At 45.5% G+C, this 12,319-nt stretch overlaps 1 protein-coding gene and 1 long non-coding RNA gene across 23 annotated transcripts in view; one reads left to right on the forward strand and one right to left on the reverse strand.

The window, feature by feature from the left end:
- Positions 1-1,305, forward strand: part of MYCBP2 (MYC binding protein 2) — a 368,898-nt gene extending 367,593 nt beyond the window's left edge. For all 17 annotated transcript variants that reach the window (XM_075918843.1, XM_075918845.1, XM_075918849.1 and 14 more), the window contains one exon: positions 509-1,305. In XM_075918843.1, coding sequence (XP_075774958.1) covers positions 509-624 — 116 coding nt within the window. In that variant the 3' untranslated portion in view covers positions 625-1,305. The remainder of the gene's footprint in view (positions 1-508) is intronic.
- LOC112544699 (uncharacterized) overlaps positions 1-12,216 on the reverse strand; it is a 49,870-nt gene extending 37,654 nt beyond the window's left edge. For 5 of the 6 annotated variants that reach the window (XR_012900605.1, XR_012900602.1, XR_012900601.1 and 2 more), the window contains exons 1-2: positions 12,080-12,216; positions 8,437-8,572 (exon numbers count right to left, since the gene is read on the reverse strand). This is a non-coding gene — a long non-coding RNA (uncharacterized LOC112544699). Of the gene's footprint in view, positions 1-1,484; positions 1,784-8,436; positions 8,573-12,079 lie in introns of those variants that run through there. The other variant, XR_012900604.1, reaches the window with a different exon arrangement.
- Between the last annotated feature and the right edge of the window lie 103 nt (positions 12,217-12,319).

The following is a 12,319-nucleotide window of genomic DNA, read 5'->3' on the forward strand; positions in this document are numbered from 1 at the left end:
TGTTATTCACATGTAAAGGTTCTTGTGTTTCACATTGGCTTTGACTGTGTTGAAGATCCATTTAAAGACATTTTAATTTTTGTAATAAAATTTTGGCTGTAAATTTTCTAAAATTTATTTGGTTTACTGTCACTAGACAACAGTCTTAATAGCCTTGTTTTTTCTTCAATTTTTTGTTTAATCCTTGACATGAAGTTGTAAGTCTTGTAGAAGTCAACAGTTCTGTCCCTTTTCATTAGGCTTTATCAAAATGCTCACAATTATTCACTCTTTGTCCTGTAAAGGTTCTAATTGTAAAATGCCTGATAGAAACTGCTCATGTGAAAGTGGACCATTGCTACTTTTTCCTATACTGGCAATATTTTTCACAAATCTTTTTATCAGTGTCCTTGAATTCAAACAAACTGATTAATCTGTTTAATACTGTGTTTTTCAATACTTGTGCATTTATATTTACATAAGATTTGGAAGTTTTGAAAATGTCTTTTTCTCTTTATGCTGCATGCAGGTCCCAAAGGCAAACAACTTGAAGGAACAGAGTGTCCACTTCATGTTGTACATCCACCCACTGGTGAGGAATTTGCTCTGGGATGTGGGGTTTGCAGAAATGCTCACACTTTTTAGACTATAATTTTTTTACCAGAGCAAAACAGTTGTCCTCATCCCATAAGTGTCCTAAACAGAATAAGTACAGTCAGGATGAGGATGGGACCATTTCATAACCCAGGAAAAAGGAACAATTTACAGTGCAAGAAGGATGCCAAATACTATGTCCATGCTGTGAGAAATTGATATTTTTTGAACCAAGACATCAAAAATTGTGAGGTGTTTGCATGTGGCCATTACAGTCATCGGCTATGAAGCATTGAACATTTACAAATAAGTAATTGCTATTAAAGGATCTCTGTGTCTGTGGACTATGAATGATGCTGGCTTTCAAACGAAGAAAAAACAACTGATTATTGTATACTGACTTTTTGTAATCCTGTACAATTGTAACTGCATCACGGGTGGGGGTGGGAAAGAGGAATATTCTCGTTTATTTCCTAGACTGTTACAAAAAATTGTGTTAGGAAGGCATAAATGTAACAAGTTATCACACTGTATATAAAGAATATCAATGTTTGTCCTGTATAAGAATTATTAAATTACAACAGCAGATTCATTTAAACTTCTGGGTTATGTTTGAGCCTGAAATTTTAATGAAGTGCAATACTGAGTGTGCCTCATATCTTGCAGCTGTAAACATAATGGAATGTACATGTCAATAAAACCACTGTACATTTTTATACAGTGAAAGTCTAATGAATGTGTAAGACTTTTATTTTAGATTGGCTCAAAACCAAAAATCATTTTATTTCACAAATAAAATCTATTCTTTTTTTAGGGAAGAAAATTCAAACCAACTGGGAATCTGTTGGTACTTATGGTAGTATTTTTAGATAAAGAATGTTCAAGTAAACTTTTTCCTAAGAGAAGTTGGGTAATATTATTAGACTTCACATAAAGTATTATATTCAAATTGATGTACAGGTTGATAAACAGTTCTGAAGTCTTCAAACTAATATCCTGCAGGACTAATTTTCATTGATTTGTATTTACTTTTAATTAGACTTCTGCAGATACGCTCTTCTAGTAAGTATGAACTCATGCCATAAGTCCAAAAAATGTTTTGTCAGTGTTGTCCATTGGAGCGTACATGCATCCTCCATAGCCTCACAGCTTCCCTACCGGGGGCAGATAAAGCAATGCAGCACCAACTGTGCCAGTTCCTCTTTAGTTCCTGTGGAAGTGAGTCACAATTCAGTAGTGTCCACAGCAACTTGTTTTAAAAATGCTAGAGCTCAGAAAATTAAAAATTCTCAAAGTAATTTTGTTCTTGGAGGGGAGCTGCTTGTCCTTGTGGTTTAGATTCAGGCCACTGCAGTCATGGCTCACAACAGTGTATTGTCCAGCCAGGGACACTTTAGACATGTTAGTGACCCTGCCTTACCAGGTTCTTGATTTGCTAACATGGTGGTTGAACCAGCAGATCTACTCGGGTTCCCTTAGTGACACCACCACCATCGCTAGTAACAGACGCATCAGATCTGGGTTGAGGCACCCATCTGGGAGACCTCCAAACCCAGGGCTTGTGGTCTCCAGAGGATATGGCCCTGCACATCTACATCAGGGAGCTTCATGCAGTTTGCCTGACTTGTCAGGATTTCCAATCATACCTCTCAGGAGATTGCATGTTGGTAATGACAGACAATATGACTGATGTTCTATATCAATAAATGGGGGGTGCACATTCCTGTCCCTTGTGTAGGGAAGCCCTGCTTCTCTGGGACTTTATATGGAGCACTCAATCCTGCTTCAAGCCTCATATCACCCAGGTGCGCAGATCTAACTAGCCAATTACCTCAGCAGGTCATTTTGGGGCCACAAGTAGTCTCTCCACCCAGGTGTCTACAACTTAATTTTCCAGTGCTGGGGCTATCCCCAGATAGACCTCTTTAGTCACAACAGGAAGCTCCAGCAGTTCTGCTCTTTTCAGAATCATAGTCCCAGTTTGACAGTAGATGTGTTCCTCTTATTGTGAACATTTCTCCAGTACGCCTTCCTGCCCTTTTCACTCTTTCACCACATCTTCCTCAAGATCAGGAGGGATTGAGCCCATGTGATTCTGATTGTACTTCCCTGGGCTCACCAGCATTGGTACATGTCGCTTCAGGACATGCCCATACAGACTGCAATAATCCTACCCCTTTACATGGACCTTCTGACAAGACCACGGCCTTCACCAGCCAGACCTGCAGTCATTCCACCTTACGGCATGGAAGATCCATGGCTAAACTAGGGATTTGAAGGACTAGTTGACTATCCAATAAGCAAATGTTTATCAAATAGTTGACTGGATATTCGACTGGTCATCCCCCCCTTGCTGTCTCTAAGATAAGAGACAGCAAGGTGGAGAGAAGAGCAAGCAGTGCCACCCGGAGCCCAGGGCAGCTGCTCCATGCAGCGCTGCCGCTTTGAATGCTGCGGGGAGCCTGGCATCAGGCTCCTCGTGGCATTTCAAAGCAGCAGCACCGCGTGGAGCGAGGATTAGCTGGGGACTCCCCAGCTGACCCCAGGCTGCATGCAGCAATGCCAGATGGAGCCGGGGATCAGGGGGGGACTCCAGTGGCTCGGCATGCCAGCTTTGAAATGTACAAAAGTCCCCAGTGGGGGCATTTCACAGAGGAAACCCAGCATAGAGCCTGGGGCCAGCACAGGACTCTGAGTCCCCCATCGATCCCAGTCTCCATGCGGTGTTTCTGCTTTGAAATGCACAAGAGCGCCACCAGGGACTCTTGCGCATTTCAAAGCAGAAGCACCACCGTGGAGCCTGGAGTCAGCAGGACTTCCCACTGGCCCCGGGGTTCCATGCCATTTTCCAACTTCAAAATGGACAAAAGCCCCCATTGGGGCTCTTGCACATTTCAAAGGCAGAATGTGGAAGTGCTTATCGAGTAGTCGATGGAAATTCCATCGACTACTCAACTTACAAATTAATCGCTACTTAACATCCCTAGGCTGAACTCAGCCAACCTCTCTTGTTCAAAACAGGTCAGGCAGGTCTTTCTTGGCACTAGGAAGTCCTTATTGACAGCCACATACCTTGCCAAGTGAAAAAGATTCTCCATTTGGTCAGCTCAGCATTTTGTTGCAACAACAATGGTGCCTATCTCTATCATATTGGACTACTTAAGCAGCACAAATTCCCTTCTCTACCTTTCTTTTAAGGTGGTATTTCTGGTAGTGATAAGGACCCTCACACTGGAGCCACCTTTCACAGTTTTTATAAAGACAAAGTACAGCTCTGCCCAAGTCCAGCATTTCTACCAAAGGTGGTCTCCAGTTTCCATGAGAGTCAGGACATATTTTTACCTGTTTTATCCTAAACTGCGCTCAAATGCTAAAGAACAGAGCCTCCACTCTGTTGATGTGCCCAGAGTGCTGGGTTTTTATATTGATAGAACGAAGTCTTTTAGGAAGTCACTGTAATTGTTTGTGGCAGTTGCAGATAGAATGAGAGGACAGTCAGTTTCCTCTCAACATATTCTGTCATGGATAGTTTCCTGTATCCAAGAGTGTTATGGTCTCACTGGCATACTTCACTGCCAACATATTTGACCAGGGCCCAACCATCCTCCACAGCATTTCTGGCTCACATCCCCACTCAAGATATCTGTAGAGCTGTAACATGGTTATCAATACATATCATTGCTATGCACAATGCAATCATGTAGCAGCCTCCAGATTGGACATGCAGCGTTTCAATCAGTGAAGAACACCAATCCCACCTTTTAGACTTGGGCTTGAGAGTCACCTTATTGGAATAAACAACATATCTCAAAGAACAACAGTTACAGAAAAGTATGTAATGGTTGTTTGGGGTTTTTTTGATGCAGCTAATTTATGCTTATTTTTGGCATAACATGTATGCTATCTACTCATTTTAGGGTGGAGACAAAATTAAATGAATGATTCAGCCATACCGTTTGTGCTCTTTTCACTGACCCACAACTTTGTTGATATTTTCATAATGATCGTTTATTTATTTAGTAAGTTCCACAAGAATCCTGTTCTGCGGATAAGGATAGTAGGGGCTTGTAGCAGCAAAAATGACAAGAAAAAATAAGGCCATAATCAATGTATAGTCACTGGTCTACACTACATAGTTAAGTACAGGCAGTCCCCGACTTACGTGGATCCGACTTACGTCGGATCCCTAGATACGAACGGGGTGAGGCAACTCCCGCACATGCGCAGCAGCATTCCCGGGGCTTGCTCACCTGGGTCCTAGGATCCTCCTTCTCCTCGGGCCGGCTCCGACTGGGGTCCCGCAGAGCTGCCGGGCAGAGGAAAAGTGCCTCCCGACGCCCGCTGCCCCCCCCACTCCCCTGCCAGCAACAGGCTGCCCCCTCCCCTGAGCAACAGGCTGCCGAACAGCAGACAAAAGCAGCCTCTCTGCCCCTCCTCCCCCTATACATGCTGGGCTCCCTGGGCAAACAAAGACTCCACCAAAACAAACAAAGTGCTGGCCTCATTGTGTTAGCAAAAAAAGGACCCTCCTCCTAGAACCCTGGGTGGTGTGTGGAAATAAAGCTATTAGCTCAAAGCATGGTGCAGAGCTGTTTGGTATTTGATGAGTTACTCCTTTAGTCCTGAGTTTGTCACAGGGACAGAAATAGATGTGAAATCTTCTGAACAGGGGAACAGACAGCAAAACAAACATTAGAGGGGAGTTAACCTTTCCCTATGCTATCCAAAACTAAAAAAAATGTTTGGCTAGAGTTTCCCCTCCAATATGTACCAGTTCCGACTTACATACAAATTCAACTTAAGAACAAACCTACAGTCCCTATCTTGTACGTAACCCGGGGACTGCCTGTATATGTAAAGCAGTTTACGTTAATCTAATTATGACAGTGTACACCTTAGTCTTCTGCCATTGTAAATTATTGAAAATCTGTTGTGGGATTTTTTTTCTCCCAATTCTACTTATAAAACAAGTACTGAAGCAGTGAATATAGAATGCCTGACATGGAATGAACAGAGGTACATCAGCAATGTGTGAAGTGATGCACTCCACACAGGGATCAATGAAATGGAACAAACTGTCAGTGAGACATGGTGGGGAGGCAACCTAGACTGCAAAAATCCATGACAAACTAGATAAAGGAAGAAATGCCATCCTGTGTTTCTATCAAGGATAAAGCATAGGTAAAGCTGTCCAGGAAACAGAATTTCTGTCCGGGGGGCGGGGATGAGTTTTCAAAATCTGACCCATGCTGTATCAAGCCAAAACTCAAACTCAAAAACATGTTTGTGGAACTGAACATCTGTAATATTTCATGTTGTGGAAATAAAATGATCTTGGTGCCTGCGTAGCCTAGGCAGTGGGAATCAAATATGCTCCCTGGGCTTTCAAACTCCCTCTCTGCTGACTTTCCCAGTTCTCAGGGCTGCCACCCTCCCTCAGCAGTTGGCTGCTGAATGAATCCTGCTTCTCAGGCTGCCAGCCTCTCACTCTGTTGGCCTGCCAAGCTCCCATCTGTCTGGTTTCCCACATTTTCCTAATTTCGTTTACCTTTTTCTGTGACCTATACTGCCAACTTGCTGGTGCCAATTAACTCTTCTCTTGGCTCCTTTACATGTGGCCCAAATCGTCCTTCATGCTGCTTTCTCTGTTTTTATTTTATTGCAGGATGCAATGATGAAATCTAGCTCCTGGTGCCAGTAATCCTGCTCTCTTTTTAGCCTTCCTTAGGTCATTGTGCCTCTTTGTCAACCTGCTGGTTGCTTTCCTTAGGAGTAACAGAGCAACCTGCCTAGTCCATACTGCAAGCCTTCATGTGCCACCAAAATAGCCAGAATCTGTAGGTGTCCTGGACTATGGGGGGGCCACCGGGCCCTGCACTCCCATCCACAGTCAGATGTGACTCTCAGTCAACAGGTAGAACAGAAGTTTTATTCACTGACAGGGATACAGTGTACCATAGACTTGTTCACACAGGAACCAGAAGCAGTTAGTACAATCCAACTTGGGGAGAAAGGACCCCGGGCCCCCTCTCTGTATCCTCCGCCAGCTGGGAGAACTCTCACAGCCAACAACTAATCCCACAGCCTGGAGTCAGTGCCTCCCCTTCCTTTGTTCAGATTCCTGGGCAAGGTGTCACCTGGTTGCTCCCCCCATCCAGGCTCAGGTTACAGGACAACCTGAGCTATTGTGTATGTGCTAAAATGAGGAAGCTTAGGGCAGCCTTCCCCCCAGCGAGAGTCACACCCAACATTCCCATCCCCAGCTTGACACTGGTGCAGTGCCCAAGGAAACTGAGGAACACACAGAGTTACAACAGAACAGTAGGAATCACCCACCACATGAAGTGAACTGAGTGAACACAATCCCCACTACATCACAACAGGCAATTAAGTGTTTCTCCTTCCAGTGTCTCCTGCCAGGTCCACCTCCCTGGACATTTATATTGAACCTGTCAGCAGTTTTCATCCAAGTGACACTGTTTAGTGTATCTAGTTGCTGAGAGAGGAAAATTCACTACTTCATTACCTGGGTATAAAATCACTTCAGTGAGGCTTTAAAGTTAATAGATCAAGGTGCTTCAAGCATGAATGTTCATGACTAACAATGCTCTTCCCTCTCACCACGCACACACTCTTTATCCCCATGGTTTGTCTGTTTTTTCAGTATTTATGTAGCTATGCTTGCTAGAAAAGGTGAAGGGAAAGAAATGTACCTTCACTTAGAGCAAAAGGTGGTGAGTATGATGATAGCCTTTATTTCTTGGAAGTTCATTTCGTAGTCTTGGATAGTGCCACATGCACACTAGCCATTTGATTACAATAGAAGTTTTAAAAGAGCTTTAAAACACCTTCCAAAATCATTTGAGACTTTTTACACCCTTGTGAAGTATGCAAATTTCACCATTACTGAAACATCACTCATCACTATTCTGAGTGAACATAGCAGCTGTTTAAAAGTTCACAGCAACATTAGATTAGAAATTGAAGTGGAGATAGGCCATATCCACATGAAGCCTCAGGGGAACATAGTAGGAATAGAACTACCTACATTAGAATGGGGCCATGATGATGGCTTTAACACCCGTTAGACTAATAATGATATTGCATATATAGTGCACATCAGAAGCTTTAATGTTAAACTCACAGTAGGTCTTCAAATCAATGGGAACCTTGTTCTATACGCATCTTGCTGAAGGTCTCAGTTTAGAGGCCATTGCCAGGCCAGGAAGGTCTCAAAGTTACTCCCTGGCTACATCTATACTGGCAGCTTCTTGTGCAAGAACTCTTTTGCAGAAGAGTTCTTGTGCAAAAACTCTTCCACAAGAGAGCATCTACACAAGAGAGAGGTGCTTTTGTGCAAGAGCATCCATGCCAGGGTAGACGCTCTCTTGCGCAAGAAAACTGTAATATCCATTTTAACCATAGGGCTTTCTTGCACAAGAAATCCATGTTGCCTGTCTACACAGGCTTATTCCTGAGCGGGAGCATCATAGTTCTTGCGCAAGAAGCACTGATTTCATAAATTAGAATGTCAGTGTTCTTGCGGAAGAACTCGCGGCCAGTGTAGACAGGCAGCAAGTTTTGGCGCAAAAGCAGCTGCTTTTGCGCAAGATCAAACCAATGTAGACACAGCCCCTATGTAGAACTAACTATTCCAAGAGAGACACCACATACTTCTGTAGCTTACTCCATCCCCTTTCACAGATGTTACTCAGAAAGCAGGAACAAGTAATTTCTCTACATATAATAATCAAAATAAACCAAGTATGTATCATCAGTTTAAAAAAAACTGAAATAAAATGTGACATCAATTGGCTGACATTGATATGATAGCAAGTTTACACCTGATAAATCTACACTTACTTTACAGAATTGTAAAATGTATCTTGCACTTCACATGGTAGCAATCTCTTGTCCTTCTAACAGCCAAAACTGTTTTTCTTTGGTATCTGTCAAGATTGTCTGGGAGCGAGATCTCTTCTAAGAATACAAGGAATACCTAGAAACCAGACCAGTTTATACTTCCTTTAGTTTTTTGATGCATCAGAATCATCATCCCAAGCTGTGAATTCATTAGAATAGTATTTGTTTGATGCATCTTATCTTAAGTCAATCTGATATACAAACACTCCAAAAAGTCTCATTTCCTTATATTTATTTCAGATTTATGAGAGTTAACTTCAGAAACAATATTTCCTTGTATAAATAATGGATCTTTCCAAGGCCAGAGAACCTGGACAAACCACAGCGGGTTGATCCAGCCTGCAGATGCCATGCTGCTTCCCTGCTCCCAGGCCAATGGAGACCTGGGGATGGGAGAGTGCGTAAAGTCTCCTCCTCCCACCAGGGGCACACAAGCGCTTAGATTGAACCACCAGCTGTTTTGAATTCTAGGTGCGGTGTGCCCCTTTCAGGGCGGAGGCAGGGGACAAGAAACTTCATGCGCTCCCCTCACCCCCAGGCCAATCATGGCCTGGGGTCAGGGGAGTGTACACAGTCTCCTCCTGCCCTGCAAGGGGCGCATGGCATTTAGAGTGAGCTGCCAGCTGTTCAGCACATTAGTTCCGAATAGTTCATCAGTTCAGAACAGCTGGTGGTTCATTCACTCTAAGCACTGTGCGCCTCTTGCAGGGCAGGGATAGGGAGTGAGAGACTGTCCAAGCTCTCCTGCCCCAGGCCCTCATTGTGTGAATTCATTAGAGTATGGAAATACACAGTAATATTTGTTGGATGAATCTTTTTTTCTTAAGTCAATCCAATACACAAACACTCCTCAAAATGTCTCATTTCCTGTTCAGATAAGCTGGCGGTTCTGTCTAGGTGCTGGGGAGCAGGGGACAAAGACTTCACATGCTCCCTCTGCCTCCAGGCCAATCTCTGGGTAGGGGGTCTGTGAGCAGGGAAGCATGGAAGTGTCCTGGCCCTGCCCCTTTTGGGGCAGCCCGGCCACTTCAAAAATGTGTGAAGTGGCCCCCTTTCTAAAATTATTGCTCACTCCTGCTTCATGATATGGTCTCTATTGATCAGGGTTTAACTATATGCACAACAGCTCAGGACAAAACAGGTCTGTGTATATTTATTTTTATTTAATAAAAATACACACACACTGGTAATTTGTGGCCTATGGCATCCCCTTCAGTAAAATGGATGGAAGTGGACTCATGGCAACGAATATGTCAAGTGCTAAACCCTACCCCACCTTGACATGCTCCCTGATCCATTTCCTGTAAGTGGAGGAAATCCTACATACCCTGCTAGTAAATAAGGCCATTCATACAAAATCCGGGGGGGGGGGGGGGGCTGCAGGAATGTTATGATGCTATCGGATGGGGGCTTGGCCCCAAATAGGGGCTTGTTGGCCAGGCTTCATTTTTAAATAAAGTAAAATATTATGTCCAACACAAAAGGTTTCAACATTGTCTTTATTTATAGCAGGAGTGGGGAACCTTTTTTGGTGCAGGATCTGGACGACGGGTGGGTGCAGCAGGGGGTGAGGGTTCAAGGTCTGGGTGGGAGGTAGAGTGCAGGAGCAGCGTGGGAGTAGGCTGTCTGGCCACAGGGAGAGGGCAGGAGCAAGGAAAGGTGCTGGAGCAAGCTAGTGGCAGGGAATCTGGCCAGGGGGCAGGGTGTCTGGCCAGGGAGAGAGCACAGGAGTGGGCTGGGGGGGGCAGGGTCTCTGTATGGGGAATGAGTGAAGGGGCTGGGGGTGTGGGGTCTGGACATGGTACTAGTTTTCATAACACGTTAGGCACAGTGTAACATGGCCTCCCACTGCTCCCATTTGCCAGATTCTGACCAATGGGAGCAAAGAGAAAGCCTCCAGGAAGTGTGTCCCTGTGAAGCTGTTCCCCCAGTCGAGGGAAGGAAAACAGAAGCGTGTGGAGTCATTTTTGGCTCCACTTGCTCCCTGCGTGCCGAATCTAGCAAGGAGGCTTGGGGCTTCCTGCCCCCCGCCAGAAGCTATCATTACAATCTTATGGAGAGCTATAAGGCTGTAGCGCCAGTGCTGGCTTCCTGCTGCAAGGGTAGTTCAGAGGGGGGACCTAAGCTGGAGCTCCAAAAGACCTATATCTGGCTCTCTAATGAGCCATAGGTTGCCGACCCCTGCATGAGATGATGTGCAGTTGTATGATCCTTTGATGTTGTGGCTTATGTGGTGAGGGCCTCTGATAAGTGTCATTTGCATAAATGCATAGACAGAGTTGGCAATGGGGTTTATTGCAGGAATAGGTTCCTGGGTAGGGTTGCCAGATGGCTGAAACAAAAACACCTAACCCCCCCCCAAAAAAAAAACACCAGGAAAAAATTCTGCTGAAGGAAAAAAAAGGAGGGGGGGAGGAGACCAAAGTTGTTGAGCAAAAAAAAAAAAAAAAAAGGACTCCAAGACTTTAAAACAGCCCTTTAAGAGTGAGTGCAGGGATAGGAAAAGGGGAATAGGTGAGCACTAAGACCCAGGGAAAGCATTGCTTCTCCTGGGTCAACAGCCATATGGAACCAGGTAAGCAGGGGGACTGAGGGTGTTGGGAGCTGTGGGGGAGGAGGGGAGGGTTGGGGAGTCTGGGCGCTGAGTGTTTATAGGGTTGCCACGTGCCCAGTCTTTTCGCCTCCTGGCCAGGGAAAAAAAAATCAGAAAATACTGGATGTTTTAGGTATCTGGTATTTTCTGAATTTTTTTACTAGACAAGAGGGCTACGTCTAGACTGGCATGATTTTCCGCAAATGCTTTTAACCGAAAAGTTTTTCCATTAAAAGCATTTGCGGAAAAGAGCGTCTAGATTGGCATGGACTTTTTGTGGAAAAGCATCCGTGCCAATCTAGACGCAGTTTTGCGCAAGAAAGCCCCGATCGCCATTTTTGCCATCGGGCCTTTTTTACGCAAAACAGTTTTCAGCTGTCTACAGGCCCTTTTGCACAAAAGCTTTTGCCCGAACGGGAACGTCAAAGCATTTGTGCAAGAAGCACTGATTCTGGACAGTAGAACGTCAGTGCTTTTGCACAAAATCAAGCGGCCAGTGTAGACAGCTGGCAAGTTTTTCCGCAAAAACTTGCCAGTCTAGACGCAGCTGAGGTGAAAATACCAGACTGTCTGGGTAAATACCGGACACCTGGCAACCCTAGTCCTGGGTGAATGTGTCTGAGATGTGATGTGTGGCTGCTGGAAAGAATTTGCTTCAGGTTAGCACGCTGCCTGCATGGCGAAGGAGAATCGGTCTTTCACTTTTAAGGTAACGAGGCCTTTTCCAGAGGAAGCCACAAAACAGGGCTAGGAAGAGGTGGGTGAGCAGACAGAATAACCCAGGGGTGCCCCAATTTTTTGGGTGCGCGATGCAGCTGTGTATAGCTAAAGCGGTGCTGAAAATGATGTTTGTGCCTGGTATCGCACTGCAGACACCCCGCCAGCGGCAGGGCCGCCCCTTTCCAACCTACTGTCAACAGGTGGGGAAGAGCCAATAATAAGAGGGGGAGTTAAACGTCCGGACCATCCAGTCGCCCCAGGGCCACCTACCAGCGGCTGCTCCGGGGGTGGTTTGCTTATCAACCCCAACGGCTCACCATAGCTCAGCGCCCGCCACGGGACCAGCTCGCAGGGGGCGTTACTGGACCCAAACCGTCACCCAGACAACGGTTCGCCGAGCCGTTGGGCGCGAGCGACTCCGCCCGCCCTTCACGCGCAACGGGGTTGCCCCCCCCCCGCTCGCTGCTGCCGGCGCGGGGGCGGAGCTTGTGGCCGGGCGCGCTCGCGCAA

The sequence above is a fragment of the Pelodiscus sinensis genome, chromosome 1 (assembly GCF_049634645.1).
Source record: "Pelodiscus sinensis isolate JC-2024 chromosome 1, ASM4963464v1, whole genome shotgun sequence".
NCBI lineage: Eukaryota > Metazoa > Chordata > Testudines > Trionychidae > Pelodiscus > Pelodiscus sinensis.